The following is a 17,997-nucleotide window of genomic DNA, read 5'->3' on the forward strand; positions in this document are numbered from 1 at the left end:
AAGTGTGTTCCCTACCCCTAGACCCCAGAGGGTTAAACGAAGTATCATCCGTTCATCTATCTCACGTGTTACAGCTGGCTTCATCATTAAGAAGAAAGATGGAGGTCTTGGCCCTTGCATTGATTACTGGGCCCTCAATGTGATCACTATGCAGCATCGAGAACCCTTGCAACTCAAACCCTCCATGCTGAAGCAACTCCAAGAGGCTACTGTGTTCACTAAACTAGACCTGCGTAGTGATTATAACCTGATCTGCATTCGCAGAGGGAATGAATGGAAGACATCCTTTGTCACCAACACCGGGAAGTATGAATATCTCGTGATGCCGTATCTAGTTAATAGCCTTCATGAATAAAGTTTTCAGAAACATGATCAACCGGTATGTGATTGTATAAATTGATGACATCATGATTTATTCACCTCTTTTCTCAGCACGTCCAACATGTTCGTCAGGTCTTGCCATGGCGTTGTGGTTCCTGTGCCAGCAGTCCCTGCAGCACCCCCTGCGGTTCCTGCATCAGCGGTTGACGCTCCGCCCCCACGTGGTGCTTGACCTGCCCATACCTGATATGTCTGATCTGCCCGCGCCTGATGTTCCGGCTCTGCCCGTGCCTGCTCCGCCTACAGCGGCTCCTGCTCTGTCTGTCCCTGCTCCAACACTACCAGCTCCCATCACTCCTTGTCCCTGAGGAGGTCCTGGACTGTCCAACCCCCGCTCCTTTCCCCTTTGGAGAGGAGGAGCTTCAATGGGACCCCTCGGGGATTTCCCTAATGGCCCCATTGAACCCCTCTGGGGGAGTGACTCCTCTGTCAACACGGAAGGACAGATCCCAGTCAGGTTCCCGCCTCTCCAGTCTCCCGGAGCGGATGGGGACACCTGCACAGGGGTTCCCCAGGCTCCCGCTCGTTGGTCTTCTGTGGCCCTGGCTCCGAACGCCTCGTCGGTCGCCTGTGGGTTCCTCCGCTTTGCCTCGTCGATCGCCTGCAGGTTCCTGCGCTTTGCCTCGTCGGTGGCCTGCGGGTTCCTCCGCTTCGCCTCGTCGATCGCCTGCAGGTTCCTCCGCTTCGCCTCGTCGGTCGCCTGCAGGTTCCTCCGCTTCGCCTCGTCGATCGCCTGCAGGTTCCTCCGCTTCGCCTCTTCGGTCGCCTGCAGGTTCCTCCGCTTCGCCTCGTCGGTCGCCTGCAGGTTCCTCCGCTTCGCCTCGTCGATCGCCTGCAGGTTCCTCCGCTTCGCCTCGTCGGTCGCCTGCGGGTTTCCCTGACTTCAACTCGTCAGTTGCCTGCTGCGCCATCACCTGCTGCAGCTTCCCCTTCCTCCTCGCCTTCGATGAGGTCCCCTTCACCTTCCTCCTCGCCTCCCCTGGTACCCCCTGCGAGGTCCCCTCCTGCTCCTGCCTCGCTGCCAGCCGAGGGTCCCTCCGGCTCCGACCTCGAGGTCACCTGCTGCCCCTACAGCTTCCACCTCTCATCCGCTGTGGTTCCCTCGGGCTCCCCGTTGTCTCCCGTCCTTTCCCTTCCGGCCTCCAATGTCTGCTCCTCGTCCCTTTGTGTCTCCTGTGTTCACTCCTGGTCCTCCTGTTGGTGTTCCCCGTGTCTCCTTTTTTGGTGCCCCTGTGTCTGTCTGCATTCCCCGTGGTCTGTCAATGGTTGTCATGCCTCTTGTGCCTGTTCTGTGAGTGCGTCCTGTTTCCGGTGCCCCGTTGCTGTTTTGCTCTTGTTTCCCCAGGTCCTGTCTGTTCCCAGTCTCGTTCGTCGCCTCCCTTGAGGCATGCCTGGAGTGCACGCCTTTGGGGGGGCAGGGTTCTGTGATGTCCTGCTCGTTCGATCGTCCTGTGTGCCACGCCCCTTCATTAACTTCGTGTGAACTCCTGATTGCTATCAGCTGTCTCCTGTTATTCCTATTGAGCATTGTTATTGATCAGGAGTACCCACTAATAGAAATACAGCCTTTTAAATATGCAGTGTATAATTTTGTGCTTCTTTACATTTCCATAGTCAGTTCTAGTACCATTTCAACTTCGTTTTAAATATGTTTGCATCTTTTGACCTTTGACCCTTGAGGTTTTTGTTTCATATTCTTTGAATTATATTGTATTTGTCAGTGTTGATGCCTCACTACATGAAAGAGGTTATGTTCATAAGAAGACAGCAGATTTAAAGATTACGGCGCAATCAATGCATACACATACTTTGTTAACTAGCTGATGAATTTGAAGCAACCAAAGCATCCCTACAACCCCAGCCAGGAAAGGCAGCTAGAAGATGAGTGAATTTAGGCCTGCATGTGGGATATGCATGAAAAGCAAGGGCCCCCTCTCCTGGTAAGTTCTGGTATAAACCCAAAAGCATTTGGTCACTTTTTTTTGGCATATGAAAGATAGTGTTCAGCCTTTTACGCACATTTTGTGGTTAACAGAAATCGGAAATGTTCCATAACAGTATTCTCTGTAAATACAGGTTAAGTAATATTATGAGAAATTGCACATTAAAACTCCTAGTGTACTGTTTTACTTGCCTATATACCATCTTCATAGCTTCTGGTTTGGAAGACAGATTTAGTGTATTGCTCCAAGTCTGCTCCTTGCCCAAGCACATCCAGGTAAGTGTTCCCAAAGCTGTCCTGCAGTCAGTTGCTTCTTCACTCCAGACTGGAACAGTTTTGACAGCTGATATGTATGCAGGGATCATCATCAAAGAGGGAATAGGGTCTGATAGGCCAAGGTATGGATCTTGGGTGGCTTTGTATGCCCCTGGGATATTTGTATACATTAATTTTGGTTACATTTTTCCATCTTTTGCTCTGTGTGATTGACTTTACTGGTAACATTACAAATTAAAGCACTTGCATATTGTGTGTTTTTTTCTTTGACGTTGAGTCCATCGAGGGATTCCCCCCCCGTCATTATCAATATTCTCCCAAAAGAATATTGAGTGGAAGTGAACAGGAATACAGTGGTGCCTGTGGTTCACGAACACAATCCGTTCCAGGAAAGCGGTCGTGAACCAATTTGCATGAGAACCAAGGCAATTTTTCCCATAAGAAAGCATTGAAATTTGATTAATTTGTTCACAAGCCTACCAAATAAAATTTTTTATTTTATTTAATTAATTTTCTGGTTTCTATAGTAAAGCCGGTGCTACACTAGTATAAAAAAGTATAAAAAATATAGCAAAAAAAAGGACTCTGGTCGAAGAATCTGTTCGTACCCATACTGCCAACTGTGCGTTTCATCTGATATTATAATCATTGAGATACAGTCACATGACCTTTAACTACATGCAGATTCATTTCAGTTCCATCACTCTGCCTGGGTGCTCAACTTTTTTTGTCACTGGGTATATTTTATGAATGCATCAAAATACATTATGAAGGTATGTGTAATGCAGTATAATTACTGCCTTAAGTGCTACCAATATGTATTTCTCATGTATTACAAAACACCAAATGTTAATGTTCTGAACATGGGGGGAGTGGGGGCTATCCCAAAAGGCACAGGGCAGGGGACAAATGTCCCCATGTTTTTGGACTGCAGCAGGGGACTGTAGTAGCCAGAGGAGACCCACATGACACAAGGAGAACATACAGAGTGGGGTGAGGTTCGAACCCCCATCCCTGGAGGTATGAAGTGTCTGTGCAGCCCACACAGGAAACATTAGATGACATATAACAGAGTGTCATCCTTCCTTTCACACACAGAAACTGAGGAAGAACCACAAAGAGTGAGACAGAAAGATGAAACTACAGTTTGTCTTTTTTCCCTTATAAGGATCTTCTAAATGTCATACAAATCGAGGGAGAGTCTCGTTAGTGAACATGCTGTTTGTTGTGTCATATTGTAAAGCGAAGCAAAGGAAAAATAACTGATTATAAAATACACTGCATAAAATTACAAATAGCCTTCTGGATGGTTTATATTACATTGTGGGGACCAAATGTCTATGACCCCCAACCAAAAAACAAGATTGTCGATTCCATTTCAGTTTGCTTATCTCCTTAATAAACTAATAAATGCAGCAGAAGTCTAAATGATTTGGATGAGGACAAAAAAATTATGTTATTTGAGCATTAAACTAGAATCTGAAATGCAATATTCTCATTCTTTATGTTTTGCCAGGCAGACAGGAGGCATCACTGCTGATCCAGCTTCTGCATCACCTGCTTCACCCAGCGATGGCTGGGATCGACACACAGTTCTTTGCCCTTTGTGGTGTAAAATCTGAAAATTAATAAAATAATAAAAAATTACGTGGTTGAACTTGTCACTAGTAAGACTCTTTCTTCATATGTATCAATCCCTGAACTAAAAATCATTTATATTATAGAAATTTTGTATGCGACAAACCAGTAATAGATGAAAATAATGCAGGAAAAGAGTAAATATTTACATAATTCCAGATTTAGGGCAGTTTGCTCTGGTCTCTTTATATCCAACTATCAGGGTCGTCCTCAGTCTTCCAGAAAAGTAATCAAAACAGCACTGGTCTGGTGGATTGGCAACTGGATAGACATGAGGAACAGAAAATGTATGTACAGTCTACATACGAAATATATGCAGACACTCTGAATATATACATGAAAAATGCACAGTGAAAAACTAGCAAGAACTGTATTCATATGTCACAATTGGATCCATAATCTTAATGAATCATTTAAATCTAAGATATTGTCAAAGTCCTGATAGAAGCTGTGAGATGCTGCAGACTTACGTTGAGCCTGAGTGGAGGACAGCAGCACTGTCATCAGGAGGAAGAAGGCAGAGATCTGATGGGAGTTCATGATTCCACTGGATGTTTCTGAAGAACAGTGTCACTTTTACAGCTAAACTGAGGACAGCAGAGTCAAACCGCGTCCTTTTAGAGGGGTCGTGTGTCTGCAGGTGGCAGGGGTGGGGTGGAAGAAAAATAAAAGAAAAAACACATTTACCACTCAATGCGCCTGAAATAGACTGACCACAGATAAGACCAGGGTAAATTTACTCATGGTGACATCACATGAGTAATATGCATTCTAAGCATGTCCTGTAAGGTATTAACATTTGCTGCAGTACGAGTGTACATGTTTGATATTGGCTGTTTTCAAACCTCATAGAGCCACTTGGCTGAGTCTGTGGTAACTACCTTTCTAACTAAGCTACACTATGCAGGTAGCACAAGGTATGTCTTTCATTGCTTTGAAGAATAGCTTCTACCCTAAGGCTATTGATCTTAACAGAGTAAGAATCATGTGAGGATTCTGTATGCACCTAGCTGCCAACCTTTCCCCCTAAACACCTAACTATATGTCCACCCATCCATTTTCTGAACCTGCATGCCATTTGTGGTGTTGCGGGGCTCCCAGACATGTCCCAGGGGCTACAGCACGGGGCACATACTGTACAGACACTTTGGATCCAATTCATTTTAGCATATTTTTTGACTCTGGGGGGACACCCAGGGAAAAACCACAATGACACAGGGAAAACCGCCAGCATTTGGAGCCCTGCACCACCACAACACCCCTTGACTGCTACTAACTCTCAACCCCATGCTGCTAAAAGAAAATACAGTTGCACTACTGCATTTCGATTCACCATTTGTCGTGATATAGTACATCTGTATTGTATATATAATTTTTCCGTTTATTTTTTATGTATTTTAAATGTATTTACCTTTTAACTTAAGATATAGCATTTGTACAGTAGGAAGTACAAGTTCTGTTGTATATGGACCATGACAATAAAAAAATAAGGAGAGGATGGATGATGTATATAACAATGACACCCTTTACTGACAAGTCCCGGAATAAACCTAAATGCTATTGGTCAGATTTTTTTGGTGTATGAAAGATGGTGTTTAACATATACTATATGAACAAAAGTATTGGGATACCTGGTAATTACACCTACAGGAACTTTTATGACATCCTATTCTAAAGCCATACAATACGTTCCAATATGGAGTTGGTCCCCCCTTTGCAGCTACAGTATAACAGCTGCCACTCTTCTGGGAAGGCTGTCCACAAGACTTTGGATTGTGTCAGTGGGAATTTTTGCCCATTGATCCAGAAGAGCATTTGTGAGATTAGGCACAGATGCAGGACGTGAAGGCCTGGCTCGCAGTTTCTGTGCTAGTTCCTCCCAAAGTTTTTTGATGTGGTTAAGGTCAGGTTTCTGTGAAGGCCAGTAAAGTTCTTCCACACAAAACTCACCAAACCATGTCTTTATGGACCTGGCTTTGTCCACTGGTTTACAGGCATGTTGGAGCAAGAAGGGACCATCCCCAGACTGTTCTCACAAAGTTTGGAGCATGAAATTGTCGAAAATGGCTTTCAATGCCATATCATTGAGTTCCTTTCACTATAACTAAGGGGCCAAGCCCAACACTTGGAAAATAACCCCACACCATAATCCCTCCTCCATCAAACATTGCATTCTGAGCATTTCCTATACGGTACAGCAGATATTAACGTTACCTGCAGTGAATGCACGTTATTTTCAAACCACATGAACATTTAGCTCTATGTTTGGTAACTAATCTTGTGAGCAAGGTATACTTTGCAGGTTCAGGCCAAATTTACTCACTTGAACGTTATTCAAGTTTAAGCCATCCACAGTCATATTTTAATACTCTTCTGAGGAACCCCCCCCACCCCCCCCCCCCCCCCCCCCCCCGGTACCCCCATGACTGAAAAAACACTGCTGAAGTACCCTTTAGACTGCTTAAAACAAAACCCCTCGGGTGCCAAATGGGGTGCTCCATTCATCACAAATGATTTTGTCCTATGGAGAAAGAAAATGTGATGTACTGAATTAATGAGTGCCTTTCTAGTGGAGGGAATGTGATGTAGTGTATTAATGGGTGCCCTTCTAGTGGAGGGAATGTGATGTAGTGTATTAATGAGTGTCCTTCTAGTGGGGGAATGTGATGTAGTGTCTTAATGGGTGCCCTTCTAGTGGAGGGAATGTGATGTAGGGTATTAATGGGTGCCCTTCTAGTGGAGGGAATGTGATGTAGTGTATTAATGGGTGCCCTTCTAGTGGAGGGAATGTGATGTAGTATATTAATGAGTGCCCTTCTAGTGGAGGGAATGTGATGTAGTGTATTAATGGGTGCCCTTCTAGTGGAGGGAATGTGATGTAGTGTATTAATGGGTGCCCTTCTAGTGGAGGGAATGTGATGTAGTGTATTAATGGGTGCCCTTCTAGTGGAGGGAATGTGATGTAGTGTATTAATGGGTGCCCTTCTAGTGGAGGGAATGTGATGTAGTGTATTAATGAGTGCCCTTCTAGTGGAGGGAATGTGATGTAGTGTATTAATGGGTGCCCTTCTAGTGGAGGGAATGTGATGTAGTGTATTAATGGGTGCCCTTCTAGTGGAGGGAATGTGATGTAGTGTCTTAATGAATGCCCTTCTAGTGGAGGGAATGTGATGTAGTGTGTGAATGAGTGCCCTTCTAATGGAGGGAATGTGATGTAGTGTATTAATGAGTGTCCTTCTAGTGGAGGGAATGTGATGTAGTGTATTAATGGGTGCCCTTCTATTGGAGGGAATGTGATGTAGTGTATTAATGAGTGTCCTTCTAGGGGAGGGAATGTGATGTAGTGTATTAATGATTGCCCTTGTAGTGCAGGGAATGTGATGTAGTGTATTAATGAGTGCCCTTCTAGTGGGCGGGGGATGTGATGTAGTTTTTTAATGAGTGCCCTTCTAGTGGAGGGCGGATGTCATGTAGTGTATTAATGATTGCCCTTCTATTGGAGGGAATGTGATATAGTGTATTAATGAGTGTCCTTCTAGGGGAGGGAATGTGATGTAGTTTTTTAATGAGTGCCCTTGTAGTGGAGGGAAGATGTCATGTACTGTATTAATGAGTGCCCTTCTAGTGGGGGGAATGTGATGTAGTGTATTAATTAGTGCGCTTCCAGTGGAGGGAATGTGATGTAGTGTATTAATGAGTGCCCTTCTAGTGGAGGGAATGTGATGTAGTGTCTTAATGAATACCCTTCTAATGGAGGGAATGTGATGTAGTGTATTAATGAGTGTCCTTCTAGTGGAGGGAATGTGATGTAGTGTGTTAATTGGTGCCCTTCTATTGGAGGGAGTGTGATGTAGTGTATTAATTAGTGCCCTTCTAGTGGGGGGAATGTGATGTAGTGTATTAATGGGTACCCTTCTAGTGGAGGGAATGTGATGTAGTGTCTTAATGAATGCCCTTCTAGTGGAGGGAATGTGATGTAGTTTGTTAATGAGTGCCCTTCTAATGGAGGGAATGTTGTGTAGTGTATTAATGAGTGCTCTTCTAGTGGGGGGAATGTGATGTAGTGTATTAATTAGTGCACTTCCAGTGGAGGGAATGTGATGTAGTGTATTAATGAGTGCCCTTCTAGTGGGGGGAATGTGATGTAGTGTATTAATGGGTGCCCTTCTAGTGGAGGGAATGTGATGTAGTGTCTTAATGAGTGCCCTTCTAATGGAGGGAATGTGATGTAGTGTATTAATGAGTGTCCTTCTAGTGGAGGGAATGTGATGTAGTGTATTAATGAGTGTCCTTCTAGGGGAGGGAATGTGATGAAGTGTATTAATGAGTGTCCTTCTAGTGGGGGAATGTGATGTAGTGTATTAATGGGTGCCCTTCTAGTGGAGGGAATGTGATGTAGTGTATTAATGAGTGTCCTTCTAGTGGGGGAATGTGATGTAGTGTATTAATGAGTGTCCTTCTAGTGGGGGGAATGTGATGAAGTGTATTAATGAGTGTCCTTCTAGTGGAGGGAATGTGATGTAGTGTATTAATGAGTGTCCTTCTAGTGGAGGGAATGTGATGTAGTGTATTAATGAGTGTCCTTCTAGTGGAGGGAATGTGATGTAGTGTATTAATGGGTGCCCTTCTAGGGGAGGGAATGTGATGAAGTGTATTAATGAGTGTCCTTCTAGTGGAGGGAATGTGATGTAGTGTATTAATGAGTGCCCTTCTAGTGGGGGGAATGTGATGTAGTGTATTAATGGGTGCCCTTCTAGGGGAGGGAATGTGATGAAGTGTATTAATGAGTGTCCTTCTAGTGGAGGGAATGTGATGTAGTGTATTAATGAGTGTCCTTCTAGTGGAGGGAATGTGATGTAGTGTATTAATGGGTGCCCTTCTAGGGGAGGGAATGTGATGAAGTGTATTAATGAGTGTCCTTCTAGTGGAGGGAATGTGATGTAGTGTATTAATGGGTGCCCTTCTAGGGGAGGGAATGTGATGAAGTGTATTAATGAGTGTCCTTCTAGTGGAGGGAATGTGATGTAGTGTATTAATGAGTGTCCTTCTAGTGGAGGGAATGTGATGTAGTGTATTAATGGGTGCCCTTCTAGGGGAGGGAATGTGATGAAGTGTATTAATGAGTGTCCTTCTAGTGGAGGGAATGTGATGTAGTGTATTAATGAGTGTCCTTCTAGTGGGGGGAATGTGATGAAGTGTATTAATGAGTGTCCTTCTAGTGGAGGGAATGTGATGTAGTGTATTAATGAGTGTCCTTCTAGTGGAGGGAATGTGATGTAGTGTATTAATGAGTGTCCTTCTAGTGGAGGGAATGTGATGTAGTGTATTAATGGGTGCCCTTCTAGGGGAGGGAATGTGATGAAGTGTATTAATGAGTGTCCTTCTAGTGGAGGGAATGTGATGTAGTGTATTAATGAGTGTCCTTCTAGTGGAGGGAATGTGATGTAGTGTATTAATGGGTGCCCTTCTAGTGGAGGGAATGTGATGTAGTGTATTAATGGGTGCCCTTCTAGTGGAGGGAATGTGATGTAGTGTATTAATGAGTGTCCTTCTAGTGGGGGGAATGTGATGAAGTGTATTAATGAGTGTCCTTCTAGTGGAGGGAATGTGATGTAGTGTATTAATGAGTGCCCTTCTAGTGGAGGGAATGTGATGTAGTGTATTAATGGGTGCCCTTCTAGGGGAGGGAATGTGATGAAGTGCCCTTTAAGGTACTAAACAGGCTCTATGGGTACCTTTATAATTGACATGGGTGCTGTTATGAAGTGCCCTTCTAGGGGAGAAAATATAATTCCCTCTGGGGTGCCCTTCCAAGTGAGAATGCAAAGTACCCTTGAAATGGAGAGAGAAATATCTCTGATGGTTGTCCTTCCAATGAAGGAAATAATGATAAACAATGTCTTTCTGTGACATGTAGTTTCCCATACATGTGAGAAAAGTAGATTGAATAATGTACCCTGTAGGTGTTCCTGTTTGTAAGAAAATGCAGTATCTAGCTTGCTTGTGTAGTTGACAAAACAATAGTTGAAAAATCTCAATCAGGGATGAACACTATTTCATCATACTGTACATGCACACATCGCACAATAAGTGCTCTTTTTATTTTCTGTCACTGCTTGTAAGCACCTATGCCAGTCCGAGTCACAGGGCGGCACAGGGCATGTGGCTGGGGAACAGCCTGGATGGGATGGCAGGCCATCATATTATTATATACAAAAGCGTTTATATACCAAGTCAAAAATATTTTGTACTAACTCAAGTACTAATTCACTAAAATAACAAGTCCTAGAATTATAATAATAATTACAGGCATTTGAAACCACCAGATGCAGGTCATTTTGGGCATATCTCTGTTGTAGCTGTCTGTCACACATACATTACTGTGTGCATAATGTTACATATGAACAGGGGATCATTATGTAGCTGCCATTGCAGCCCTACACCACTTAAGACGTAAGACTGTACTGATTCCCACTACAGTAATTGAAATGTGTCTTTTAAACCTGTGCTGTATATTCTAGTACTTCTTTACATTTCCGTACTCCATAGTTTTATTACCATTGCAACTTACAGTTTCTGATGTATATGTTTGTTCCTTTGACCTTAAGGTTTTTGTTTCAGTAAAACATATTTTTTGACTAAAATGTGTGTCAGTGTTGCAACTACACAGGATTAATGAGATTATGTTCATGAATAGACAGTAGTTGTAAGGATTACAGTGTTTAACCCTGTTGCTGTGTACATAGTAGAAAAGAGGAGCAGAGGGGCTTGTCTATATTGTATACTTTAGAATATTTTTTGTATTTTATTAATTATTCACTGATGAATTTGAACTATGGAACTGAATGGATTTAGGCCTACATATGGTACAGTGCATGCAAGAAAGCAAGAGCTCCCTCGCCTGGTCAGTCTGGGTATCAACCCGAAAGCAGTAGGTCAGATTTTTTTGGCTTGTGAAAAATAATGTTCAGTAGTGTTTCTCAAACCAGTGTTCAGGGACCCCCAGACTGTTCTCAAAAACCTAGATTGTCTGGGGGTCCCCGAACACTGGTTTGAGAAACACTACTGAACACTGGGGGACTGGTTTGAGAAGCACTGGACTATAGGGCCATAAGAAATGAAAAAAACACCATAAATGTATTGTCTACCAATCTGTTTTTGTTTTTTTAAACACAAATAATGTTGGTAGAAATAAAATATCTGGAAGGCCTAAAGCCACCTCATCCAGGGGTGACCACCTTAGACAACATGGCTCTAGAATGGGAACCGTGAAAAGCCTTCCTATCCTTAGTCATGTATTTGCTTATTTTTGCATAATATCCTGACCATCGATTTCTTGTTAAAATCCATGAATTATTTTTTGCCGCCGAGTGTAGAACAGCTGTTCCTTCAGTGCATATGTTTGGCCCTGATGTTTATTTTCACATAGGGAAACGTGTTTCTTGCAGGACAGGGCGACAACCCATCACAGGCTTCAAAAATAGCCAGTTACTATACAATTAGCAATAGCAGAACATCTGTGATTATTTATGTCTGTATTTAAGTCCATGTGTATGTTTGGTGCTGTGAGAATTTCCCACTTTGTGGTCGTGCAAAGCTACCCGTTTGTCATTTCTGACCTGATTCTCAGACATTCTTCTGCTCTAGTCACAAAGACGTTGGCGAAAAACGTCATACACCCCCCCTCGTCTTTGTCCTATAAGGTGCTGCATGTTTTTTACCCTCTTTCTACACAGTGCCCATAACATTAAAATTACTGACAGGTGAAGTGAATAACATTGATTGTCACATTACAATGGTACCTGTCAAGGGCGCCATTATATATTAAGCAAATGAACAAGGTGACGTCCTGGAAGGAGGAAAAATGGGCAGACATAAGAATCAGAGCGACTTTCACAGGGTCCAAATGAAGATGGCTAGACGACCGGGTCAGAGCATCCCACACGCCTCGTGAGGAGTTCCCAGAATGCAGTGGTTAGTACCTAAAAAATGTATCCAAGGAAGACCAACTGGTGAACTGATGAGGGGGTCTTTGGCACCCAAGGCTCATTGGTGCACATGGGGAGCGAAGGCTAGTCCAGCTGTTCTGGTCCCACAGCAGAGCTACTGTAGAACAATCCTAGTTATGATAGAAAGGTGCCAGAAGACATGATGCGTCTTAGTTTGCTATGTATTGGGCTGCATAGCCGCAAACCGGTCAGGGAGGGCGCATATATATATATGTGCATATAAAAAAGTCAAGTGATGTACAACCTAGGGGTCACATGGTGGTGCAGTGTTGAGCACTGTCACCTCAGCCCTCTGGGGTCAGGCTTCGAGTGTCCACCAGGGTTCCATGTGTGTGGAGTTTGCATGTTCTCCTCATGTTGTTGTGGGGTTTCCTCCAGGTACTCCAGTTCCGGATTACGGTGGGTTACATTACGGTGGGTTGGTGGGGAATATTTAGAAAATGGGCTGTGCCTTCCTCCAATCAGGGCGTAGACGGATGACATGACAACAATCATAACAAGAAAAGCATGCACCAAACGTCTGCTGGGTAAACATCAGGAAAACACTGGATGGGCGCGAATGGAGATTAAACCCAGCAAATCCCGCAGCACCAACAAGAGGTCACAAGTCAATACCAACAATGACGGAGAAGCCCAGCAAAAGCCTTGGTCGTTGGTACATCACAGACCTCAAAGACACAATATTTGGAACAACTCAGGCAGGACGCAATCAGGGCCCTCAAGAAAATTGACAACGGAACACTGCTCTCCCTGGGAAGCTGAAGCTGTGGGGAGAAAGTATAGCTGAAGCCCCACATGACACAGTCAGAACATGCAAAGTGCGGGTGAGATTCAAACCCCCATCCTGTGCAGCCCACACAGGAAACGTCTGAGCCTTTTTGATACTTAAGCATAGCGAAGTCTTGTGCTACTTTACAGAAGAACGGCTAAAATAATCATGCCCCCATCCTCTCTGCAAGAGATCTTGGAGGTGGAGGAGGAGGCAGGGCCTTAAAATAATCAGTGACACTGTTCACATTGTTCATAAGAAGTATGAGCTGATGCTTTCAGGCAGGAGATACAGGTTACGAGCCTGTAAGTCGAACAGATACAAATCTATTAGTTCTACTATCAATCTGTCAGCATCAGCACCCACCATCCTCAACCTTTCATGTCTCCTCCCCATTTTGCCAGTAGGTGTCGCTGGCCATCCTGTCCTCCCTGTGTCCTTCAAGGCCTTAGTGTGTTTCCCCGGCCCCCTAGACTGCCGCGTAGCTCTATGGGTTGAGTGTGTGGCTACAAATCCAAGTTTGAGACCAGCTTCCTTTTTATTTGTAATTATTGAATTTTGTTCCCCAGTGTTTATTTCCTATTTTAGCTTTCATGTTCCTAGTTTTTGGTTTGCGTTCTGTTTGTGGTTTTACTAGGTGCCTGTCTTTGTTATTATGAATCACTGGTCTTTGTTATATTCTTCTGTTTCCCTGTTGGTCTCTTGGTTCCTTGATTAAGTTTATTTGACTTACCTGTTTCCCTGTCCATCATGATTATTCTACCTGATTGCTCATTGTCCTGTCCTTGCTTGGTCACTACATGTCTTCCTGGATGGGCAGTGGGCAGGGGACAGTGGTGGCGTAATGGTTAGGGAAGCCCACTCGTAATGGAAAGATTGCAGGTTTGAATCCCTGACTAGTAAGGCACCTCTGAGGTAGCTTAAGCAAGGTACCACCCGCAGGCACTGTTTCCCGAGTGCTGAATTAGCTGCCCCCTGCTATGTCACTATGTCACATATGAATTAAACCCAGAGAACAAATTTCGGTGTTGTATGCTGTGGTGTGTCAACAATGACAAGTGATTTCTAGATGTCTTTAGGTGTTAGATTTGCTTCATATTTGTTATAGTTTATATTTGATTATAGCTTATATTTGACCCCTCATGTTGCCTGTCAAGGATCATCCCAGAGGGATTCGCCAACCAGGTGACCTATGTTAGAGAAATATGTACTTTTATTATTGTCATTTTGCTAGATGAAACAACACCCTGCAGCAGCTTGATCTTAATTTAGCAATAACACTTCTTAAGAACTGTCATTTGAATATTTCCACCCCATACATGGTGATAAACAATGTTGCATGTTATTTGCATATCCTGTTTGTGTACCTCAATAAAGGATACTGCGAGGGGAGTTCCTCCTTTGAAGTTGGCTGAGTTCGACTGAGAGGCTGACACCTCGAAGTCAGGACTGGACTTCCCTTGCAGCAAGTAAAAAGTCATCACAGCTGTCCGTGTTGTTCTGTGTTCAGAGACTGGTTGGTTTTCAGCGTATATTAAGGGAAAAAATACCCAACAACCTACTTCTACTGATCCTAGGTCCTGTTCCATATTGTTTTGGAAATTAAATAATTTAAATGAAAAGCCTGAGTCAGCCACCATAGCGTTTCAGTAGCCTTTATTATGTAACAGGCATGCAAAACAGTACATGTGCAATTCAAATTTAACTTCTGGCTAAATAAAACTTTAGATATTAATATAAAAGGCAGTTAAAGTATATATGATTTGAAAGACAATAGGAAATAAAGTTACAGAAGAATTAAACTACTGCTTAAAAAATTTAAATGTAAAGTTACTAATGTAGAAAAATGCAGCAAAAGTTTGATTTTGACGATGATAGAAAATAATACTACAGCAGAATAAAAGAGGATGAAATGTGATTTTTTTAAATGTTCTTCATATTTTACCAAGCAGGCAAAAGGCATTACTGAAAGAAATGCTGATCCAGCCTTTTCTTGACCAACTGAACCCAACGAACTCCAGGATCAACACAGACTTCCAGACCCTTTTTGGTGAGAAATCTGAAAATGAAAAATAAAATCACATGGGTCTGCTGGTCTGCTTGTTAGAATCTTTCTTCAGATGCATCTGATCCTGAACTACATGTCAGTTCAGTAAGAGGCATTTTGCATGTGACAAACTTTAAATCACAAAGTATAGTACCAAGCGAAACATGAAAAGAGTAAATATTTACATAGTTCCAGGTTTACTGCAGTTTGCATTGGTCTCGTCATATCTACTTATCAGCTCCATCCTCAGTCTTCCAGGAAAATGTGTAAAACAACATTTTTCTGGTGGTTTGGCATCTGGACAGACATGAAGAACATAAAATGCATATACAGTCTACATACAAAATATATACAGCCAGTCAATACATACATGAAAATGCAAAGTCGGAACTGTATTCATACCTCACAACTAGGTCAGTAACCTTTAAGAATCATTAAAATCTCAAATACTGACATCCGGCCATTAGAATATGGATCAGTTGTTTTTTATGTTATGTTTATTTGTTGAACTATACCCTCAACAGTGTTAGTCATTTTAAATGATGAAATATGTATTATTCTAAAATTTAGAAATATTTCTTTCACAAAGTGCATATTTCATGACTGTTCATTGGTATGTCACGATATTTCTGCCCCCCCTCATCGGTGGGGCAAATTTGCTCCCCTCAGTGTTACACTCCTTCCGACGCCACTGTTTACATCTTACAATTGAGTCTGAAACCTTGCATTTCATATCAAAGATGCATGAAAATGCATTAATGTACTAAGTCCTGATAAAAGCTGTGAGATGCTGCAGACTTACTTTGAGCCAGAGTGGAGGACAGCAGCACTGTCATCAGGACGCAGAAGGCAGAGATCTGATGGGACTTCATGATTCCACTGGATGTCTGTGAAGATCAGCGTCGCTTCTACAGCTAAACTGAGACCAGCAGAGTTGAACCACGACCTTTTAGAGAGGTTGTGTGTCTGGAGGTGGTGGGAGTGGATGAAAAATGAAAGAAAAGACCTTTTGAAATTAATGCACCTGAAATAGACTGACCACATGCAGTACAAGGTGCAGAATTTGCTGGGACTGACATCACATGCATTCTGAGTCTGACCTATAACGTATTTACGCTGACTGCAATGCATGTTCGCTATTGGTTGTCAAACCATGTAGAGCCATCTGGCTGAGTGTGTGGTAAGTAACCTTCTAACTAAACTATAATTAACAGAGTCCAAATGAATTTACTTCCTCTTAATTCTGGTTCAAGCCATCCACAGTCACATCTTAATGAGCTTCTGAGGGATCCCAGTGAGAATAATAGTGACTGACCAAATTTCTCTATATACCAAAGAATAAATCCTATACTGTATATCCAGCTATCCTACTTTTAAGCAAACACTCCCCCCTGCCCCGGTGCTCATATGACTGAAAATATATATATATATATTAAAAATGTTGCTGAAGTGCCCTTCAGAGTGGCAAAAATGCCTCTATTGGCTGCCCTTCACATGATTTAGCACCACCTAGATGTGCCCTTTGGAGCAAGAAAATGTGATGTAGAGTATTAATGAGTACCCATCTTGTGGAGGGAATGTGATGTAGTGTATTACTGAGTGCACTTCTAGTGGGGGGAATGTGATGTAGTGTATTACTCAGTGTCCTTCTAGTGGGGGGAATGTGATGTAGTGTATTAATGAGTGTCCTTCTAGTGAAGGGAATGTGATGTAGTGTATTAATGAGTGCCCTTCTAGTGGGGGAATGTGATGTAGTGTATTAATTAGTGCCCTTCTAGTGGAGGGCGGATGTCATGTACTGTATTAATGAGTGCCCTTCTAGTGGGGGGAATGTGATGTAGTGTATTACTCAGTGTCCTTCTAGTGGGGGGAATGTGATGTAGTGTATTAATGAGTGTCCTTCTAGTGGAGGGAATGTGATGTAGTGTATTACTCAGTGTCCTTCTAGTGGGGGGAATGTGATGTAGTGTATTAATGAGTGTCCTTCTAGTGGAGGGAATGTGATGTAGTGTATTACTGAGTGTCCTTCTAGTGAAGGGAATGTGATGTAGTGTATTAATGAGTGCCCTTCTAGTGGGGGGAATGTGATGTAGTGTATTACTCAGTGTCCTTCTAGTGGGGGGAATGTGATGTAGTGTATTAATGAGTGCCCTTCTAGTGGGGGGAATGTGATGTAGTGTATTACTCAGTGTCCTTCTAGTGGGGGGAATGTGATGTAGTGTATTACTCAGTGCCCTTCTAGTGGGGGGAACGTGATGTAGTGTATTACTCAGTGTCCTTCTAGTGGGGGGAATGTGATGTAGTGTATTAATGAGTGTCCTTCTAGTGAAGGGAATGTGATGTAGTGTATTAATGAGTGCCCTTCTAGTGGGGGGAATGTGATGTAGTGTATTACTCAGTGTCCTTCTAGTGGGGGGAATGTGATGTAGTGTATTAATGAGTGTCCTTCTAGTGAAGGGAATGTGATGTAGTGTATTAATGAGTGCCCTTCTAGTGGGGGAATGTGATGTAGTGTATTAATTAGTGCCCTTCTAGCGGAGGGCGGATGTCATGTACTGTATTAATTAGTGTCCTTCTAGTGGGGGGAATGTGATGTAGTGTATTACTCAGTGTCCTTCTAGTGGGGGGAATGTGATGTAGTGTATTAATGAGTGTCCTTCTAGTGGAGGGAATGTGATGTAGTGTATTAATGAGTGTCCTTCTAGTGGGGGGAATGTGATGTAGTGTATTAATGAGTGCCCTTCTAGTGAGCGGGGGATGTGATGTAGTTTTTTAATGAGTGCCCTTGTAGTGGAGGGAATGTGATGTAGTGCCCAATGAAGAGAAACATATCTCTGATGGTTGCCCTTCCAGTGAAGGAAATGAGAAACGGTCTCCTGCTGTGAGATGTAGTTTCCCGTACATTTGAGAAAAGTAGATTAAATAATGTACCCTC

At 43.0% G+C, this 17,997-nt stretch overlaps 1 protein-coding gene and 2 long non-coding RNA genes across 5 annotated transcripts in view; 1 reads left to right on the plus strand and 2 right to left on the minus strand.

Annotated features, from left to right (window-relative positions):
- Window positions 1-17,997, plus strand: part of LOC125705121 (uncharacterized) — a 41,784-nt gene that overhangs the window by 19,138 nt on the left and 4,649 nt on the right. The gene's annotated exons all lie outside the window — the stretch shown is intronic.
- LOC125705118 (uncharacterized) lies at window positions 3,735-4,868 on the minus strand. The gene is made up of 3 exons (XR_007381433.1): window positions 4,708-4,868; window positions 4,387-4,498; window positions 3,735-4,217 (listed from the first exon to the last, which is right to left on the minus strand). It is a non-coding gene; the product is annotated as an uncharacterized LOC125705118 (long non-coding RNA).
- Window positions 14,655-17,997, minus strand: part of LOC125705105 (uncharacterized) — an 80,334-nt gene continuing 76,991 nt past the window's right edge. For 2 of the 3 annotated variants that reach the window (XR_007381404.1, XM_048971462.1), the window contains 2 exons: window positions 15,248-15,359; window positions 14,655-15,074 (listed from right to left, as the gene is read on the minus strand). Coding sequence is in view for 1 of the 3 variants with exons in the window: in XM_048971462.1 (XP_048827419.1) it covers window positions 15,290-15,359 (70 nt within the window). In the remaining 2 variants the exon portion in view is untranslated. Of the gene's footprint in view, window positions 15,075-15,247; window positions 15,360-15,864; window positions 16,139-17,997 lie in introns of those variants that run through there. The other variant, XR_007381416.1, reaches the window with a different exon arrangement.

Source organism: Brienomyrus brachyistius, chromosome 12, assembly GCF_023856365.1.
Source record: "Brienomyrus brachyistius isolate T26 chromosome 12, BBRACH_0.4, whole genome shotgun sequence".
Lineage (NCBI taxonomy): Eukaryota > Metazoa > Chordata > Actinopteri > Osteoglossiformes > Mormyridae > Brienomyrus > Brienomyrus brachyistius.